Source organism: Crocuta crocuta, unplaced genomic scaffold (genome assembly GCF_008692635.1).
Source record: "Crocuta crocuta isolate KB4526 unplaced genomic scaffold, BGI_CrCroc_1.0 scaffold72, whole genome shotgun sequence".
Lineage (NCBI taxonomy): Eukaryota > Metazoa > Chordata > Mammalia > Carnivora > Hyaenidae > Crocuta > Crocuta crocuta.
Window position 1 is genome coordinate 1,478,234 of NW_027529427.1, and position 21,842 is coordinate 1,500,075.

Genomic DNA, 21,842 nt, shown 5'->3' on the forward strand with positions numbered 1-21,842 from the left:
TGAGGATGATATTAGCTGTAGGCTTTTCATATATGGCTTTTCTGATGTTAAGGTATGTTCCTTTATCCTGACTTTCTTGAGCGTGTTTATTAAGAAAAGATGCTGTGCTGCACAGCAAAGGAAACAACCCACAAAACTAATAGGCAACCAACGGNGAAAAAAAAAGAAAAGATGCTGTGTTTTGTCAAATGCTTTTTCTGTATCTATTGACATGATCATGTGGTTCTTATCCTTTCCTCTATTAATGTGATGTATCACATTGATTGATTTGCAAGTATTGAACCAGCCCTGCAGCCCAAGAATGAATTCCACTTGATCATGGTGGATAATTTTTAATATACTGTTGAACTCAATTTGCTAGTATCTTGTTAAGAATTTTTGCATCCGTGTTCATCAGGAGTATTGGCCTGTAATTCTTCTTTTTAGTGGGTTCTCTCTTTGGTTGGGAATCAAGGGAATGCTGGTTTTGTAGAATGAATCTGGAAGCTTTCCTTCCATTTCTATATTTTGGAACAGCTTGAGAAGGATAGGTATTAACTCTGCTTTAAATGTCTTGTAGAATTCCCCTGGGAAACCACGTGACCCAGGACTCTTATTTGTTGGGAGATTTTTGATAACTGATTCAGTTTTCTTTGATGGTTATTGGCCCATTCAAATTTTCTATTTCATCCCGTTTGAGTTTTGATAGTGTGTGGGTATCTAGGAATTTGTCCATTTCTTCCAGGTTGTCCAGTGAATTGGCATATAATTTTTCATAGTGTTCTCTAATAATCGTTTGTATTTCTGTGGTGTTGGTTGGGATGTCTCCTCTTTTGTTTGTGATTTTATCTATTTGGGTTCTCTCCCTTTCCTTTTTGAGAAGTCTGGCTAGGGGTTTATCAATTTTGTTTATTCTTTTTTTTTTTAATTTTTTTTTTTAAATTTATTTCTAGGAGAGAGAGAGACAGTGTGAGTAGGGGAGGGTCAGAGAGAGAGGGTGACACAGACTCTGAAACATGCTCGAGGCTCTGAGCTGGCAGTCAGCACAGAGCCCGACGCGGGGCTCGAACCCACGAACCGCGAGATCATGACCTAAGTGAAAGTCAGACGCTTAACCGACTAAGCCACCCAGGTGCCCCCAATTTTGTTTATTCTTTCAAAAAACCAGCTCTTAGATTCATTGAATCTGTTCTACTGTTTTGTTTTTGTGTTTTTTTTTTTATTCTATATTGTTTATTTCTGCTCTAATCTTTATTATTTCTCTTCTTCTGGCTTTGGAGTTTCTTTGCTTTCGGCTTCTAGTTCCTTTAGGTGTGAGATTACATTTGTATTTGGGAGTTTTTCTTGTTTCTTGAGATAGGCCTGGATTGCAATGCATTTTCCTCTTATGATTGCCTTTGCTGCATCTGAAAGGTTTGGACTGTCATATTTCATTTGCTTCCATATATTTTAAATTTCTTTTTTAATTGCCTGGATGACCCATTCATTCTTTAATAGGATGTTTTTTTAACCTCTATGAATTTGGAGGCTTTCCAAATTTTTTCTTGATTTTAAGTTTCATAGTGTTGTGATCTGATGCATGGTATGATCTGAATTCTTTTATATTTATCAAGGGCTGTTTCGTGACCCAGTGTGTGATTTGTCTTGGAGAATGGTCCATGTGCACTTGAGGAGAATGTGTATTCTGCTACTTTTGTATGAAAAGTTCTGAATATATCTGTCAACTCCATCTGGTCCAGTGTATCATTCAAGATCATTGTTTCTTTATTGATTTTCTGCCTACACGATCTGTCCATTGCTGTAAGTGGAATATTAAAGCCCCTGTAATTACCGCATTCTTATCAACAAGATTGCTTATGTTTGTGATTAATCGATTTATATATTTGGGTAATTCCCAGTTGGGGGCATAAACATTTACAATTTTTAGCTCTTCTTGATGGATAGACCCTGTAATTATGATATAATGCTCTTCTTCATTTCTTGTTACAGACTTTAGTTTAAAATCTTAATTTGTCTGATGTAAGTATGGCTAGTCTAGCTTTCTTCTGATTTCCAATAGCAAGATAAATTGTTCTCCATCTCCTCATTTACAATCTGAAGGTGTCTTCAGGTCTAAAGTGGGTCTTTTGTAGACAGCATATAGATGGATTTTTTTTTTTAATTGTTTTATCCATTCTCTTACCCTATGTCTTTTGATTGGGGCATTTATTCCATTTACATTCAGAGTTATTATTGAAGGATATGGATTTAGTGCCATTGTGTTATCTGTAGGTTTCATGCTTGTGGTGATGTCACTTGTCCTTTGTAGTCTTTGTGGCATTCCCCTCACAGAGCCCCCTGTAGGATCTCTTGCAGGGCTGGTTTACTGGTCATAAACTCTAGTTTTTGTTTGCCAGGGAGTTCCTTAATCTCTCCTTCTATTCTGAATGACAACCTTGCAGTATAAAGGATTTTTGGCTGCATATTTTTCCTATTCAGCACACTGAATATTTCCTGCCACTCCTTTCTGGCTTGCCAAGTTTCAGTGGACAGGTCTGATACTCCTCTTATGTGTCTACCCTTGTAGGTTAAGGCCGGTTTATTCCTAACTGCTTTCAGAATTTTCTCCTTATCTTTGAATTTTTCTAGTTTCACTATGATATGCCATGGAAAAAACCTATTCTTGTTAAATCTGAAGGGAGTTCTCTGAGCCTCCTGGATTTGGATGTCTGCTCCCTTCCCCAGATTAGGGAAGTTCTCAGCTCTACTTTGTTCAAGTAAACCTTCTGCCCCTTTCTCTCTCTCTTCTTATGGAACTCTTATGATAGGGATATTATTATGTTTCATTAAATCACTTAGGTCTCTAATTCTCTCTTTGTGGTCTAGTATTTTCTTATCTCTCTTTTTCTTGGCATCATCATTTTTCATAATTTTATCTTCTATTTCACTTAGTCTCCCCTCTGCTTCCTCTAACCTTGCTGTCACTGCATCTAGTTTATTTTGCACCTCATTTACAGCATTTCTTAATTTGTTGTGACTTTTTCTTAGTTCCTTGATCTCTGCAGCAGGAGATTCTCTGCTGTCTTCTATGCTTTGTGCAAGCCCAGCAATTTATCTAATGACTATTTTTCTAAATTCTTGCTCAACTATATTGTTTATATTTGATTTGAGCAATTCTCTAGCTGTCATTTCTTCCTGGAATTTCTTTTGAGGAGAATTCTTCCATTTCATCATTTTGGCTATCAACTTGGTTATAATGTGATTTACCCCAGAGGAACAGAGATATCTTTAGGAACTTTTTTCTTTTTTCTTTACAAACTTAAATTGTTGAGGCTCTGATAATCAGTGATTATTCTTGGGAGGAGGGTGTATGCCTTTCACACGCAAGTGTGCAAGTACTTGTTAGGTCTAGGAATTTGCTAGAAAATTTGCCAGAATTAGCTCTTCCAGTCTCTGACCTTTAAAAAAAAAAAACAAAAAAAAAAAACCTCTTTCCTTTTCCTTCCTGAAGAATTCAGTCCTAAATAAAACATCAGGTAGAGCAGAACAAGGTAGGTGTCTGCTGTAGTGTCAGGTGGGAGAGCAACAGTGGTCTGGTGCAGGTTGTCAGAGCTCAGGCAGGGTGGAAGGGTGACTTTGCAGGGGGTTGGCTTGATAGTGGTGTTGGAGCCCAGAAGAGTGAGAAGAACTTCCCTGCAGGGATGGGCAAGTATTTCGGGCATCAGACCCTATGCATACTGAGGAGAGTGTCCACCCTCAGCAGTGACCTGGTGTAGGGTATCAGAAGCAGCCTGAAAGGCGAAGAGGACATCTATGTGGTGGGGTGGCTGGGTGCAGGGAGCTTAAGCAGGATGGTTCTTGCTGGGAGGTGGGGGACCTGGTGTGGGGTTCCGGTGTCCAAGAAGGGTGAGGAAAGTGGTAGACCCGGTGTGGGTTTCAGAAGCTGAACAGTATAAGGAAGCTGTCCACATGGTAGGGTAGCCCAGTGTGGGGACTCAGAGCCCAGGGAGAGTGAGGAGAGCTTCCACACATCAGGGTGACGTTGTGTAGGGTTTTAGAACCTGAGTGGGGTAAGGGTGGATTCCAGGTGGGGGATAGGGAGCCAGCAGCAGAAATCAGAGTCTAGGCAGAGTCAGGAGGGATTTCCTATGGAAGAGGGCCCAGCGTAGGGTCACACCTGCGCAGGTTGAGGATGATGTCCGTGGGGGTTGGCTGGCTCTGTGCAAGAACACCCCAGCAGGATAAAGTCCCCAACAGTAATGTTGGCCTGGATTAGGAAATCAGAGCCCAGTCAGGAAGAGAACAGCATCTTAGAGGAGGGAATGGCAAAGATAGAAAATTGACTAAATGTATTTATTACTCAAATAAATAACTAAGTTAAAGACAATGGAAGCAGCTTTCTTACTTTAACAGAAGGGAGTTAGAAATATGGAAGGGACAAAACTAGAACAAACTCTTTAATGTTGGATTGGAATTAGAGGTTATTAGTGTGAAGGCATCGTTTTAAAGGTACCTTGATATGGAAATACAGAGGTAAGCGTGTGTGTGTGTGTGTGTTATGCAGAAAATGAAGGAGTTTGGTGGGGGAGATTAAAAGGAAGATCATTTGGGGAGAGCTGAACCTAGGGAGTGAGCTATCAGGAGCACGTCTGGGAAGATTCTACCTGAAGGGTTCAATTGTTGGAATGTTTTCCTCCTTGTCCTTTGGAAAAAGTCACATTTGTCACTGAGTTTATCTCCGAATCTGTGACTCTATTAAATTATCCTAACTTGTTAAAAAATAGTCACATTGACCTGTAGAGTCTTTTTGTTGTGGATTTGTAGGGATTAGAGAGAGAGAGATGGGCAGTGTAGATGGGTGGTGTAAAGGCTGGCCTATTCAGCTAACATCTGCAGAGAGAGCTGCTTTTAGGAGCTGCTGGAAGTGACTATAGCAAAATGAATGGAGATCCATGAAGGAGTCAGTTAAGAACAGAGAAAAGCAGAGAGCACTGGGGAGCAGCTTCAGAACACAAATGACTGAGCTTTGACTTCCCTACTACATACACTCTTGAAAGTGGGGAGGCTGACACATGAGTTTTTTGTCAATGACCCTCTTGGAATGTGGTCACCAAAAGTTGCCTAATCAGCCACACATGATAAGAACACAGCACGAATGAATATATGCCTAGAATGGTCTGTAAATAATTATGTGTGCACACAGATGTACACAAATGCTCACATTACATTCTTGCTGGTGAGTGAGCTCGGATAATACAGGTCTCAGAAAAGACTCCTCTAATTGCTTAGTTTCTATATTTCTTTCCTTCATATATATATTTTTAAACCTATACTTTGAGTTCCTACTTTTATAACATTTGCTGATGTATATTGAAACGCTATGATTCTCAGTGTGCTGATCCTGGAGATTTGGTTTGGGAGTTTTTTAAATTTCATTACTTTCCCAAAGAGTTATTTGCGTATATGGGACCTCTGTTCTTGATTGGAGGTGTGACAAATTGCTACCATGTTTGGGTTTCATTTTACGATGTTTTAAGGAAGAGGTGTAAAGGATTTTTTGAAGAGCAGATTTCTTCTCAATATGACCTCAGAGACCACTTACGTGGAGTTGAGTTTCAAAAATGAATCCAAGCCTTCCTGCACCAAATCAAGGCCTCCTGCAGGTAAGAACATTTTCTGTTGGTCAATGTTAATGATGAGATGAAGGGTGAAGAGAGAATATGGTAAACGAAGCGTGTTGTGCTAGTTGCTGGCTCTCTGGCTGCAGTTGGGACACAATCTCAGAAGACTAGGTTACCTGAAGATAAGCGTTAACGGGTTGTATAGTTATATGCTAACAAAACTGAGGTGTGACAAATCCATTATGGTCCTGAGCTAAGGAGAGTGCTAATTATGCTGAGAAGTTATTCTCCCGTGTCTTCTGAGGCTGAGTGCGACTGCAGTCAAGAGCATGGGCACAGGGGCTCCTGGGTGGCTCAGTCGCTTGAACGTCCGACTCGATTTCAGCTCAGGTCATGACCCCAGGGTCGTGGGATTGAGCCCCATGTTGGGCTCTGCGCTGAGCAAGGAGCCTGCTTAAGATTCTCTCTCTTCTTTTGCTCCACATGTGTGTGCACACGCTCTCTCTCTAATTTAAAAAAAAAAAAGAGAGAGAGATTGGTTACAGGTCTTGAAACCTTCAGCCCAGATGCCAGGCTATTGATGAATTAGTGGGGCTCAATGAGGCTCAGTTAGGGGGGAAGGGTTTGGGTGGAGAGGGCTGCGGGTGCATCTGTTACTACCAGGATAAAGTGCAACCAAAGACCGTTGCAGATGAGGGACTAGAAAGTTGCAAAGGGAATCTCTTCCATGACTTGCCCGCATTCAGAAAATCCACTGCATCCTGCATCCCCAGGCTGGATTTAACTGAATTTGGGAGTAGATAGAAGGTAATATGGTTATCACTTCGGATATATCAGATATAGAACAAAAGAGAAAAATAAAACATGTGTATTATAAGAAGCTGTGAGAGGGAGGTCATGACTGCACATGCTTTCCAAAACACTAACATGGAGATAGGGAGAACGCTCAGGGGACTGTTTTTTCCCCTTAAGAATTTTTAGAAAACTTCTTTATTACATGTTGAAATGCTCATTCTAGAAGAATTAAAAACTAGAGGCATACACGGGTTTATATTTAGTCTTACCATCTAGAGATCACTAGAATTTACATTTCAGTGTAGATCTTTCCAGATATAAATACTGTATCTAAATGTGCTTTTTCTTTAAAAAAATTTTTAAATGTTTTTATTTATTTCTGAGAGAGAGAGAGAGAGACAGAGACAGCGTGAGCAGGGGAGGGCCAGGGAGAGAGGGAGCCACAGAATCCGAAGCAGACTCCAGGCTCTGAGCTGTCAGCACAGCGCCTGACGCGGGGCTTGAACCAGCAAACCAGGAGATCATGGCTTGAGCCAAAGTCGGACGCTTAACTCACTGAGCCNAAATGTGTTTTTTCTAACGCTGAGATTATATTATACATTATTAAGGATTTTGTCCCCCTACTTGTCAATACCTCATAGCTTTGGGAAAACAATTCTTTCATTATTTTTTTTTTATGGAGGTATGATTGATATATAACATTCTGCAATAGTCCCCTCTTATCTGGGGGGATATGGTCCAAGGTCCCCAGTGAATGCCTAAACAGTGGATAGTACCAAACCTATATACTGTTTTTTTCCTATACATATATATCTGTGATAAAAGTTGAATTTATAAATTAGGTACAGGAAGAAATTAACATCAATAACTAATAATAAAACAGAACAATTGTATTAATATACCATAATAAAAGCTATGTGAATATGGTCTCTCTATCTCAAAATCTTAAACTGCATATTCACTTTGCTTGTGATGATGTGAGATGATAAAATTCTTACGTGATGAGATGAAGGTAGGTGAATGACATAGGCATTAGGCTACTATTCACCTTCCGAGGATACATCAGAAGGAGGGTCGTCTGCCTCCAGACCACAGTTGACCACACATAACAAATTGTGGAAAGCAAAACTGTGGGGAAGAGGGAGGGGGGAACCCCTGTGTTTCAGGTATAAAATATAGTGATTTGATTTTTGAATATACTGGTGAAATGATCACCACAATAAGTCTAGTTAACGTTTATCACCATAAATAGTTACCCCAATTATTTTCTTGTGATGAGGCCTTTGAAGATTTAATCTCTTAGCAACTTTCAAATAAATATATAATAATATTTAATAGTTGATAATACTATAATAATCTCTGGTATTAGCTAAGTGAACATGCTGTACATTACATCTCCATGACTTTTTTTTTTCTTTCGAGTTTTTACTTAAATTCAAGTTAATTAACATACGGTGTAGTATTGGTTACGGGAGTAGAATTTAGTGCTTCATCACTTACATATGACCCCCAGAGCTCATCCCAACCAGTGTCCTCCTTAATGCCCATCACCCACTTAGCCCATCCCCCCACCAACCTCCCCTGTATAGCAACCCTCAGATCTCTATGGTTAAGAGTTTCTTGGGGCGCCTGGGTGGCTAAGTCGGTTCAGCGTCCGATTTTGGCTCAGGTCATGATCTCGTGGTTCATGAGTTCGAACCCCGTGTTGGTCTCTGTGCTGACAGCTCAGAGCCTGGAGCCTGTTTCACATTCTGTGTCTCCCTCTTTCTGCCCCTCCCCTACTCGCACTCTGTCTCTCACTCTCAAAAATAAATAAAAATGTTAAAAAATGGTAAAAAAATGAGTTTCTTATGGTTTGCCTCCCTCCCTGTTTTTATCTTGTTTTATTTTCCATGGCTTCTTTATTTTATAACTGGAAGTTTACTCCTCTTAATCCCCTTCATTCATTCCCCACGACCCCCTACCCTATCTCTGGCAACCACCAATCTGTTCTCTGTATCTGTGACTTTCGTTTTGTTTTTTGAATTCAACAGATAAGTGAAATCTTGTCTGACTTATTTCACTTGGCATAATGCCCTCAAGTCCCATCTAAGTTGTCACAAATGACAAGAATTCCTTCTTTTTTATGGCTGAGTAATATTCCATTGTATATAAATATCACACTTTCTGTATCTATTCATGGATGGATGGACACTTAGGTTGCTTTTCCTAGCTACTGTAAATTATACTATAATAAACATAAGGGTGCGTAGACCTTTTTGATTTAGTTAATGCCTTTTTTTCTTTGGGTAAATACCCAGTACTGGAGTTAATAGATTGTCTGATATTTCTATTTTTAATTTTTTAAGTTTATTTATTTATTTTTGAGAGACAGTGAGTGGGGAAGGGGACAGAGAGAGAAGGAAAGAATCCTAAGCAAGATCTGTGCTGTCAGCACAGAGCCAGCCGACGTGGGGCTTGAACTCACAAACTGTGAGATCATGACCTGAGTCGAAATCAGGGGTCAGATGCTTACCTGACTGAGCCACCCAGGTGCTCCTCTATTTTTAATTTTTTGAGGAATCTCCATACTGTTTTCCACAGTGGCTGTGCCAATTTACATCCCCACCAAGAGTGTGCAAGGGTTGCCTTTTCTCCACATCCTCACCAACTTATTTCTTGTCTTTTTTAAAAAAAGGTTTTATTTAAATTCTAGTTAGTTAACATATACTGTAATATTGGCTTCAGGTGTAGAATTTAGTGATTCATCACTTTTTAACACCTTATGCCCATCACACGCGCCCTCCTTAAACGTCTTTTCTTTTTGATATTAGCCATTGAGAAAAGAATCCTTTTTTTTTTTAATGTCTATTCATTTTTGAGAGACAGAGATAGAATGTGAGCAGGAGAGGGGCAGAGAGCAAGGGAGACCCAGAATCTGAAGCAGGCTCCAGGCTCTGAGCTGTCAGCACACAGACCTGTGTAGGGCTTAAACCCGTGAACTGTGAGATCATGACCTGACTGAAGTCGGAAGCTTAACCCAATGAGCCACCCAGGTGCCCTGAGAAAATAATTCTTAACTGTGAAATAGTGACTAAAAAGGTCTGACCTTATTTTAAGAATGTGATGAGGGATGACCATAATAAAGATTTATCTACTATGACATCACTTAAAGTTGTTAAAGTTGTAAACAATCTGGAGGATTATTCAAATACATAGTGAAATACTATACAACCACAGTAGTGTTAAAGAAGAAAATCTGGTTGTATTAAAAATGTTCATGGTCTAGTGTATAAGAATATAGTAGGTCTGAAGCTAGTATCTATGGAATGTCAATCATGAGGGAAAATGTGTATGTATGTGTATGCACTTTGAAAATTACTGGAAAGATATATACCAGAACATTAGCAACAATTAGCCTCAGTGTCAAGGGGTTGGGTTTTTATGTATTTTCCAGAGTTTCTACAATATTTTGTCCTACCTTCCTATGATTTCAAATGTCTAATTCTTGGTAATAGAACGTCATCCAAGGAAAGGGAGAAGAGGAAGGGGAGGAGAAAGAAAGGAAAAGACAGGATTTATTACTGATGAAACTCATTTGATTTCTCCTTCAGCTCCCCAAGAGAAGACCAACCTGCACAAAAGTAACCCGAGTTTTCCCAGGCTACTTTTTGCCTCATTGCTGGTACTTCTGCTGCTATTGGCAATCTCATTTTTTATTGCTTTTATCAGTAAGTATCCAACTGAATCTATATGGAATGTCTGCCATCCATGAAGAGATGGCATCTGTTAGAGATACTGACGTTTAATAATGGGTCTATCCAGAAATCTGGAAAAGAAGTCTTCTTTGGGAGGGAGAGACACAATTAATGGGACTCTGTTGGGAATTTTGTTACTTATTTGATTTTAGTTACTTCTTTAGAAGTATAATGGGATCCACTCTATAGAGAAATTGAAGAATCTATGTGTGTGTTTGTGTTATAGAGGGACATATATTAGGTACCATTTCTATGCTAGATAGTTGCATAAATGAGGACAAATCTATATTTGCCTATCAGTGTTTATAAAGCCAGGGTTTTTTCTGACTGCACAGGCACATATTTTGAAATGAACAAGTGGACAAAAGGAGATGGGAAAGGATATTCCAGGAAGAGTTTCCTATTGAAATTTCACCTTAATCATGTCTTTCCTGCCCAAGACTGTGTAAGATCTAAAGGCCAAGTTGGCAAACAGGTGGATTTCTTCACATCTTTGGGTTTAAGAATTTATCAAAAATTTAAAAGACATAAGAAGTAGGGAAGCCAGCGTGTGGTGGGTCAGGGAGCAAATGGGAGGTAAGGAGGAAAGAAAGTGAAAATTCACTTTCTAGAGGAAGAGGTAAGTTATTTTTAAGTTGTGACATATTTCAGTACATTGGTATGCTGAAAAATAAGGGCCAGTGGGAGTGGATAGAATAAAGGAAGGAAGATGAAGAAAATAATGCCCATATCTCCCGCTCAATGTTGGATTAAAAAAAAATTCTCACTCTGCAGGCAGCCCAGAACTCAGAATTAGCTCATCCACAACCGCACCGCCCCCCCACCTCCACAATAGACCTATGCTGTGTACATCCTCTGAAGTGTTTGTTTTCCCTCCATTCTCCCACCTTCAAGCCTTAGCTTCTGCATTTAGTGTTGAAGGAAAATATGGATCAATCCCTTTGCACTCATTCTAACGGAACTATCATGTCTCCTTTCAACTACTGATCGTTCAGCTATTCCTGGAGAAATCTATGGTTACTTTAAAATCAGTAGGATTAGGATTACATTGAATGCAGGTGATGAGAAATCTTTTCCATTGCCAGGATCTTTCTACTTAAGCAACCGGACATTTGTAGATTTTGTTCCTATAAAATAGAATGCAAGAAAGTAACGATAGAGAGTAGAGTCATAACACAAGAAAATTAACGGTCTTTTTTTTCCCCCAGTTTTTTTTCAAAAGTATTCTCAGCTTCTTAAGGAAAAAAAGACTACAAAAGAGCTCACGCACACAGCATTGGAATGTCTGAGAGAAAATGTGACGATGGAAGGTAAAAATGAATGTGCCTGTAGTTCAGTGGTTGACTATGTACTATATAAGGATACCAAGATGATATTTCCAGTAAGATTCATAGGCACATCATACTAAGAAGCTGAATGTCGTGATCATTTCAAGCTGCAAGTATACCAGTAAATAAGACCTAAAATTCTTTTTTTTTTTTAATAGTTTATTGTCAAATTAGTTTCCACATAACACTCAGTGCTCATCCCCACAAGTGTCCTCCTCCATGCCCATCCCCCCTCCCCCCCACATCCATCAGTCCTCAGTTTTTGTCAGCATTCAAGAGTCTCTCATGGTTTGCCTCTCTCCCTTTCCCCCACCATTTCCACCCTTCTTCTCCCCCTTGTTCCTCTGTCAAGTTCCTCCTAATCCTCCTATACGTGCAAACATATGATATTTGTCCTTCTCTGCCTGACTTATTTCGCTCAGCATAACACCCTCAAGGTCCATCCATGTTGCTACACATGGCCAGATTTCATTGTTTCTCATTGCCATGTAGTATTCCATGGTATAGATAAACCACATCTTCTTGATCCATTCGTCTGTTGATGGACACTTAGGCTCTTTCCATGTTTTAGCTATTGTGGAGAGTGCTGCTATGAACATTGGGGTACATGTGCTCCTATGCCTCAGCATTTCTGTATCCCTTGGGTAAATTCCTAGCAGTGCTATTGCTGGGTCATAGGGGAGTTCTATTGTTAGTTTCCTGAGGAACCTCCACACTGTTTTCCAGAGGGGCTGCACCAGTTTACATTCCCACCAACAGTGTAGGAGGGTGCCCGTTTCTCCACATCCTCGCCAGCATCTAGAGTTCTCTGATTTGCTCATTTTAGCCACTCTGACTGGCGTGAGGTGGTATCTCAGTGTGGTTTTGATTTGTATTTCCCTGATGAGGAGGGATGCTGAGCATCGTTTCATGTGTCTGTTGGCCATCTGGATGTCCTCTTTGGAGAAGTAAGACCTAAAATTCTTATATGCATAGATTTATCTGTGCAAAGAAACACTCTTCATTGTGGAGATGGCTATTTAAATCCATGGGTGATCTCTTTATGAAACGATTGTCCAGCCACATGCTTGGTGTTCTTTCCAGACACACTTTCTCACTTTTTACAGTGTGGCTGAGAACTGTCCAGGTCCCCAGATTCTGGTTCCTTTTTGCTCCACACTTCCTTCAGTTTATCTCTTTCTTCCTGCATTTTCCTAGTAGGGAGAAATCAGGCCACAGCTTTAATACTTGGCTTAGAAATCTCTGCTAAATATCCAAGGCTGTCACAAGTTCTACCTTTCACAAAACATTAAACACAATTCAGCAAATTCCTTGCTATTTTATAATTAGAATTGCCTTTCCTCCTGTTTCCAATAACATGCTTCTCATTTCTGAGACCTTACCAGAAACATCTGTAACGTTCATATTTCTACCAACATTCTGTTCATTGTTGTGTGCGCATATTCTTTGAGATGATAGGACCTTTCTCTACAGCTCTCTTCTTTTACGGAGTCCTCACCAAAATGACCATATTGCTACCAGCAGCCCTTTCTTTTCTTTAAAAAATTGTTTTAATGTTTATTCATTTTGAGGGGGGTGAAGGGTCAGAGAGAGAGGGAAACACAGAATTCGAAGTAGGCTCCAGGCTTTGAGCTGTCAGCACAGAGTCCGATGTGGGACTTGATCTCACAAACCACGAGATCATGACCTGAGCTGAAGTCAGATGCTTAACCAACTGAGCCACCAAGGTGCCCCGTTTCTTTTCCTTTTTTTTTTTTTTTTTTTTAAGTGTATTTATTTATTTTGATAGAGTAAGTGGGGAGTTGGGGAGGGGCAGAGAGAGAGAAAGAGAGAGATAAAGAATCCCAAGCAGGCTTTGTGCTGCCAGTGCAGAGCTGGGGCTTGATCTCACCATCTGTGAAATCATGACCTGAGCCGAAATCAAGGACACTTAACTGACTCAGCCAGCTAACTGAAAAGAGCCACACTTAACTGACTGAGGCGTTCTAGACATTCTTCATTTTCCGTTACAGCATTTTTGATCCGCCACGTTTCTTTTTGTTTCTTAGAATTTCCATCTCTCTGATTACATAGCTCATCTCTTCTTGCATGCACTCTACTTTGTTTATGAGAGTCCTTAATGTATTAGTCACTGTTGTTTTAAATTTCTGGCCTGATAATTCCAACATCCTGTTACATCTGAGTCTGGTTCTGATACTTGCTTTGTCTCTTCAAACTGGGGGGTGGGGTGGGATGTTGCTTGTTTTGTAGTATGCCTTGTAATTTTTTCTCCTGAGCTAGACATGACGTATGAGTAAAAGGAACTACTGTAAATAGGCCTTTAGACATGTGGTGGTGAGGCGTGGTGGGAGGGGAAGCATTCTGTGGTCTTATCATTTCTTCTCATTCTTTTAGTGGTTTTTGCCTCTGGGCTTTGAACTTAAAGGTGCTCAGGGCACCTGGTGGCTCAATTGGCTGAGCATCTGACTTCGGCTTGGGTCATGATCTCACTCAGGAGTTCGAGCCCTGCCATCAGGGCTGACAGCTCAGAGCCTGGAACCTTCTTCGGATTCTGTGTCTCCCTCTGTCTCTGCCCCACCCCTGCTCACACTCTGTCTCTCTCTCTCAAAATAAATAAATGTTAAAAAAAAAAAAGTGCTCTCAGCTTTTCTTATAACTTCGCTGAGAGCGGAACTGGACGGTGGAGTGGGTCGGAGTTGGATCTTTCCCCCTCCCCTGGTCAGGCTCTGCTGAACCCATAGCAGGTTAGGTTCCACAGTTTGTCCCGAGGCTCAACCTTGTGAAAAAGAACAGAGTGTGTCGTATATTTCCAAATATTCTATATTCTGCTCAGAAAAGAAGGCTCACCTGCTGGTGATTGGGACTTTGCCCCTCCCCTTGCCAGAAGCCCAAGGGGAATTTTCTCAGATACGCCCTGGGAGAACCTGAAGGTAAAACTCACAAAAGGTTTTCCCTCCTTCCCACCAGTGGCTGGGTCACCCTGGAGTTTTTATCTCCGAATGTCCACACTGGGCTTCCAGCAGTTTGCCAGTTACACGTCAGGTTTCCCTTCCCTGGGACTGGTCCCCACAGAAATTTTGGCTTCTGGGTTCCTGCTTCAGTGAGTTGTGATCCCCTGTATTTGTCTGTCTGCATAATTTTAAGAGCAGTGGCTTTGCCTGTGAAGAGTTGTTGAATTCGGTTGGTTCGGCTTTGTACCTGTTAGGATGGTATGGCCAGACTGGGAACTGGAAGTCACTTTACTTCTCTACTCATTGTCTGTTTTGTTTCTGTCATTTGCTTGAGTAATTTCTGTCTTTCAGTTCACTGACTTTTCTGTCTTCTCTGCTTTTGAGCCCAGCCACTGAGCTTTTTGTTTTGGTTATTATATTTTTTAGTCATAACAATGCTTTTGTTCTCCTTTATATCTCTAATTTGTTGGCTGAGATTTTCTTTTTTTTCCCTTTTTTTTGAGAGAAAGAGAGTGTACAAGTGGGGGAGTGTCGGAGGGGAGAGAGAGAGAGAGAGAGGGAAAGAAAGAATGAATCTTAAGCAGGCTCCGCACTCAGTGCAGAGCACCATGCATGGCTCAATTCTACGACCATGAGATCATGACCTGAGCTGAAATAAAAAATCAGATGCTCAACCATCTGAGCCACCCAAGCACCCCCACTGGCTGAGATTTTCTATTTCTTTTCTGAGGCATTGTTTTATTTTCTCTTGGTCCAAACATGTTTTTTGTTGAGGCATCTTTGTCATGGTTTCTTTAAAATATTTGTCAGATAATTCTAATATTTCTGTTATCTTGATGTTGGCATCTATTTATTTTCTTTTTTAAAAATTGATTTTGAGGGGTGCCTGGGTTGCTCAGTCGGTTAGGCGTCCGACTTCGGCTCAGGTCACAGTCTCACGGTTTGTGGGTTTGAGCCCCACATCAGGCTCTGTGCTGACAGCTAGCTCAGAGCCTGGAGCCTGTTTCAGATTCTGTGTCTCCCCTCTCTCTACCTTGCTCTCTCTCTCTCTCAGAAATAAATAAAACATTTTAAAAAATAAAAAAATTTTTGATTTTGAAAACTTGCATTCTTGGTATGATTGGTGATTTTCCACTGAAACCTGGAATATTCTGAATCTGGTTCTTATTTAAACCCTCTGTTTTAGCTGGCTTCTCCAGACACTGCTCTGGCAAGGGAAGTGGGTTCTGCCTTGTTACTGCCTGATACTGGTGGCCTTGATCCCCTGGACCCCTGGTGGGTGGCCTCCTTTTCACCTCTGGATGAAGATGCAAATTCCAGTTTCCATGAGGTCTTCCTTGGTCTTTAATTTTAATAACACTCACACTTACAATTATTCTTTTATATTGGACATCTGTGGCCTTCTGTCAATACAGGGAAAGATTGGAGCTGCTGCCCAAAGGCTTGGAAGTCATTCGGTTCCAATTGCTACTTTATTTCTAAGACAGTCAGAACTTGGACGGAGAGTGAGAAGAACTGCTTAGCAATGAACGCTCACTTGCTGGTGATCAACACTAAGGAAGAGCAGGTACTTTCTAATAGATGACAGAATCAGGAGTCCCGTCTGGTTGTTTACCTCTATTGTCTGAGGAAGAGGTTTTCATTGTTTTGGACTATTGGTAGTATGACAGAAGGCTTTTCATAAAATTGATAGGAAAGGCTACCTAAGCCTTTACGTGCTATACCTTCTTCGTGTTTCCATAAAACGAATCTCTCCCAAAATAAATTGGGACATTTAAAATATAATATATGGGGTATGAGTGGAAGAATGAAAATGTTTTGGTCTGAAATATCAGCTTCTTATTTCAACCTGTAAGCATTTTATAAATTATTAACTATTTCATGGAGAAGGGGTATTATATCCAATTAGAGAAACAGAGTTCAATCATGAAGAGTAACAACCAACAATCAGAAATGAATGAAGTTAAAGAAGTTACAAAAGGAAAATGATTTAATCTGCAAAAATTTTCTAATGCATGACTTTGAAGTATACTACTTAAAAAAATTTTTTTAATGTTTTATTTATTTTTGAGAGAGAGAGATAGAGACAGCATGAGCAGGGGAGGGTCAGAGAGAGAGGGAGACACAGAATCTGAAGCAGGCTCCAGGCTCTGAGCTGTCAGCACAGAGCCCGATGCGGGGATTGAACCCATGAACCATGAGATCGTGACCTAAGCCGAAGTCGGATGCTTAACCAATTGAGCCACCCAGGCGCCCCAAAGAATACTACTTCTTAAGTGGAGAAGGGAAGTGAATCTGAGATGAGAATTCATTATGATCATGGATAGAAATTGCTTCCATTTGTATTGAACATTGCTATGTTCTAAATGTTTATATCTCCCCCAAACTTCCACTTATCTTGAACATTGCTGTGTTCTAAATGTTTATATCTCCCCCAAACTTCATATGGTGAAATCTTAACCCCCCAAGATGGTGGTATTTAGTGGTAGGGTCTTTGAGATGTGCTTGGGTAATGAGGATAGAACCCTCATGAACGAAGTTCGTGTTCTTATAAAATAGCTCCCTTGCCCCTTCTGCCGTGTAAATATGCACAGTGAGAAAAAGCCAGCTATGAATCAGGAGGAGGGCCTTTACCTGACCACATTAGTACCCTCTTCTGCGGTTTCCAACCTCCAGAATTATGACAAAGAAACTTCTGTGGTTTATACACAGCCTGTTCATTATAGCAGCCTGAGCAGACTAAGACAGACATCGTGCCCACAAGTGTTGCCTTTGACCCTGTACTGCTCAGCCAGAGAAGACCTGGGCTCCTGGGCAGGGGCCCCATGTGGCTATTCCTGGATCCTTTTTCTTCTCTTTTCTCTAAGGCTATAAAGAACTTAGTTCTAACTGAATACTTTAAAGGCTATAACTCCTTTCTTTTCTTCCCTTAGGATTTTATCATCCAGAACACAGCTATGTCTTCTGCTTACTATATAGGGTTGTCAGACCCAAAAGGAGAAAGAGATTGGCAGTGGGTTGATCGGACGCCATACAACGAAAGTGTCACGTGAGTACAGAATTAGATAAAGGAATCCCAGGCCCTGGATCATGTGTGGATTTTAGAGTGTTCTGACTATCAGCTATGAAAATAGAATAGCTCACTCTTTTTTTTTTTTTAATAGTTTATTGTCAAATTAGTTTCCACATAACACTCAGTGCTCATCCCCACAAGTGTCCTCCTCCATGCCCATCCCCCCCTCCCCCCACATCCATCAGTCCTCAGTTTTTGTCAGCATTCAAGAGTCTCTCATGGTTTGCCTCTCTCCCTTTCCCTCACCATTTCCCCCCTTCTTCTCCCCCATGGTCCTCAGTTAAGTTCCTCCTAATCCTCCTATACGTGCAAACATATGATATTTGTCCTTCTCTGCCTGACTTATATCGCTCAGCATAACACCCTCAAGGTCCATCCATGTTGCTACACATGGCCAGATTTCATTGTTTCTCATTGCCATGTAGTATTCCATGGTATAGATAAACCACATCTTCTTGATCCATTCATCTGTTGATGGACACTTAGGCTCTTTCCATGTTTTAGTAGAATAGCTCACTCTTAACTCTTGGGCACTAGGTTCAAATAATTTTATTTCTTATGTAAACATCACAAGAACTCTGGGAGGCACACATTTTTATTTTTCCTGCTGTTGAGATGAGGAAATTGAGGTTAGAGAGTTGAGATAACTTGGCAAAGGTTATCAGCAGTGGTGATGGTGATCCTCAAATCCAGCTCTATTTCACACCAAAGTCTATACTTTTAACTCCTACATTCTATCTCTAATCATACCAAAAATTTACGTCAGTTCAGATCATGGCCAATTATTGATTGAATATTTCTCATCAAGCAAATAAGCTAAATTCTGATACGTATAGTATCTCACATTTATGTAGGTCTTTTAAAACTCTTAAATACTTAAGAGCATTTTAGTATACTACTACCTTTGATCCTCATATCATAAAGGAATATGACTCTAGTTTCTATTTTTTAGATGTGGAAATCAGAGAAATTAAATTAGGATTCCAAGGTAACAGGGATCTTAGCAGATTTGGGGATTTTAACTAGTTCTTCAGATGCCAAAAGCAATATATATTTTATTTTTGTTCTTATTTTGATTAAAAAAATTGTTTTAATGTTTTTACTTTATTTCTTTTCTTTTCTTTTCTTTTTTTTTTTTTTACAAATAGTTTATTGTCAAATNCGCCCAACCAACTGAGCCACTCAGGCGCCCCAATATATATTTTAAAAAAGGAAACACACTCCAGTGATATTTGGGACTGGGGTGAAATCTTTTTTTTTCTTCTTTTCCCATCATTTAAAGGCACTTATGGGCTGGCAGTCCCCTGGGAACGGGACGTAGTGATGGACATGTAGAAGGGCTATCTGCTAGGAGAATGTTTAATGCGATGAAAGGACACCATACTGGCTGACATCAGCACCATTTCAGAGGGAAATGCCAGAGCTTCAGGTGGAGGAAAAACTGCACAAGAAGTGGGGAAGGAATGATGTGGGCCCATCCACCCAGTTCAAGCCCAGCCCCCTTCCTCAGTGTCTCTAACCCCTTTCAAAGCACTGTTTGAAGAAACAACCTCATGCATTTTTTTTTTTTCTCCTTTCAGATTTTGGCACTCGGGTGAACCCAGTGGTCTTCAAGACGGTTGTGTTGCACTACTGTTTCGTGCTAAAGTAAAATGGGGCTGGAATGATGTTCCTTGTAAGGAAAACCACAAGTCACTTTGCAAGATGACAAAGATCTACTTATGAATGAGACCTTGTGCAGGAACATGTATCCACCATTACAGGGATAGCTAATTTGCTCTTTTTATTCAGATGCAAATCTTGTGTGAAGAATCTCCTTAGAAGTTTTCCATAGTCTGTTACCTATTCCATCTATGAGAGAATCAGCGTACGCATTCATGCATTTGTTCCTGCCCCATGTGCAGAGATCATACTTTTGCAGATGCATGGGGAAAGCGTGAGCCTCCGTTCCTCATTTTAAGCAGTTAGATATTGATATAATTATATGTGATATTGATATATAATTATATGATAGGGTTCCTCTGTCTGGATTTTTTTTTTTCCATGTGAGTACTCAAAAGCAAAAATAATCCCAACTATTACTTTCTATTCCTCTCCGACATTTGTCACCTTTACCTGAAGCACATTATGTGCCAGTTGGAATCTAACACACGTCACTGGAAGTTAGGTCCCGGCTCTGGCCCCGTAGACTTTTGGAGATCCTCAGCCTTCTCTTTTCAGTCTTAGATTGTCACCTAACCTCAGGGTGCACTCACAGGGAAATCAGAAATTGAACATTAGAGATTTAGAATCAGAAGTTATTCCTAGTGAGTTGACAGAGATGTATGATCATGAGGTAGTCTGATAGGTTTTTTTTCCTTGAGTTTTACAGTTTCTGTGTGTAGATGGACACTCAAAACGGCTCCTGGTTTATTTGTCTTCCCCTTTTCACTGAAGTTCTCACAGATCATTTTATTTCTACTGCAAGATGAAATATATTCATAATGAAGCCGGTTATTCATTGCTCTCCTATGCTAATTATAATCGATCACAAGAAAGCTGATACTAGCCATGGCTATTCAAATATGACCACTTGAGATTATGCCCTGATTGATTGATCTTGGTGCAACTAACTAATTACATTTGCCACTCATTACCTGACTGTATCTAAAAGTGAGTTGTTTTTGTACAGGTCTGATCTTATCCATTGTATGTAGAATTTAGCAGTTTACTCTTTGGAGAGCATCTGACTTATAATTATGGAAGAGTTCCAGGGAAGCTCTGTTTACAAAGAGCTCTTCTCACTATTATTTCAATAATACGGGGTTGGACTGAAGAGCCAAAAGAACCACTTTACTAAATGCTTTTGATTGTTGGGGTAGAGGCTATGCTTGAACTGGAGTGTAAGGGAGAGCGGGGACATTAGTCGTTGCTGCCCCTTTCTCTAACCCCCACCTTACATCTTATGAATGTGGTTCAGATCTTATTTTCTTTAATTTTCCACAAGGCACCAAATCAAGATTGTGGGTAACAGGGTTTATATAAAATTTGTGTTTAAAGAGTGATATTATTATTTAAATTTTTTTTAATGTTTATTTTTGAGCAAGAAAGAGACAGAGGATGAGTGGGGGAGGAGCAGAGAGAGAGGGAGACAGAATCCGAAGCAGGCTCCAGGCTCTGAGGTGTCAGCACAGAGCCCGACATGGGGCTCGAACTCACAAACTGCGAGATCATGACCTGAGCCGGAGTCGACACTTAACCAACTGAGCCACCCAGGTGCCCCTAAAAGTGATATTAAAGTGAAAAGGCATCCAGCTGACTTCAAATCAGCAGACAGAATTGTGAAAAATAAAATTGTTGCTTTAATCCACTAAGTTTGGGGTCGTCTATTATTTAGCAATGTATATCTGAAACACGTGAATTATACTACAGCTTTGAACCAGATTCTGCAGAACAATGCTATCCAATCACAATTGCTGTCTCTAAAAAGACCAATAGTTTTTGTTTTTTGTTTTTTTGTGGGGGTTTTCTGGAGAAAATCTTGAGAACTGGTGGGCACTGCCTTTTTTGCTGTGACTCTCAGCCACTCTATGCTTCTAGTAACCCACCCTCAAACTTGAGCCATTTGTGAAAGCAATTTAAAAAACATCTTTTTAAATGTTTATTTTTGAGAGAGGGAGGGGGGAGGGTCAGAGAGAGAGGGAGACACAGAATCTGAAATGGGCTCCAGGCTCCGAGCTGTCAGCACAGAGCCCGACGCGGGGCTCAAACCCACCATCCAGGAGATCATGACTTGAGCCGAAGTCAGTTGTTTAAGCGACTGAGCCACCCAAGCGCCCCTAAAGATTGACAGTTTTAAAGTGAGAGTAATTTTATCATTAAGTGAATAAAATGCAAAATTAAAATGTTTGGTTTTTATACAGTTTAATTCTTACTCTTGTGTTGTTGGCATATTATATTACATCTTTGGTGTGTAGTTCTTAAAGCTCAATATATTAAGTGTGCATATATAATTTTTTTTCAAATATTAAGTATGAGCAAACAAAATGGTTTTCACATCACTATTTTAGAAGATGGGTTTAAGGGGCGCCCGGGTGGCTCAGTAAGTTAAGCGTCTGACTCAGGTCATGATCTCACGGTTCATGGGTTCAAGCCCCACATCAGGCTCTGTGCTGACAGCTTGAAGCCTGGAGCCTGCTTCAGATTCTGTGTCTCCCTCTCTCTCTCTGCCCCTCCTCTGTTCACTCTCTGTCTCTCAAAAATGAATAAAGGTTAAAAAAAATTTTTTTTAAAGAAGATGGATTTTAAAATGCTTGATTAAAGTTTAGGTAATTGTTCCATTTGAGGTAAAAGAAAAATACAGGCTACAAACAACTATTTGAAGAATGTGTGTTTATTTG

At 40.3% G+C, this 21,842-nt stretch overlaps 1 protein-coding gene across 1 annotated transcript; it reads left to right on the forward strand.

The window, feature by feature from the left end:
* Positions 1-5,539: 5,539 nt before the first annotated feature.
* LOC144227353 (C-type lectin domain family 4 member A-like) lies at positions 5,540-20,751 on the forward strand. Its single transcript, XM_077758971.1, has 6 exons — positions 5,540-5,621; positions 9,968-10,084; positions 11,320-11,421; positions 15,806-15,957; positions 17,324-17,439; positions 19,044-20,751. Exons 1-6 carry the CDS (start codon positions 5,540-5,542, stop codon positions 19,186-19,188), a joined length of 714 nt encoding a protein of 237 aa, XP_077615097.1. The 3' UTR covers positions 19,189-20,751.
* Positions 20,752-21,842: the final 1,091 nt, after the last annotated feature.

Bases quoted from the DNA above. Each gene is read 5' to 3' on its own strand.
- LOC144227353 (XM_077758971.1), top strand. From the start codon at position 5,540: ATGACCTCAGAGACCACTTACGTGGAGTTGAGTTTCAAAAATGAATCC. The intron at 5,622-9,967 runs GTAAGAACATTT...TTTCTCCTTCAG, and splicing joins CAAATCAAGGCCTCCTGCAG to CTCCCCAAGAGAAGACCAAC. The intron at 17,440-19,043 runs GTGAGTACAGAA...TTCTCCTTTCAG, and splicing joins CCATACAACGAAAGTGTCAC to ATTTTGGCACTCGGGTGAAC.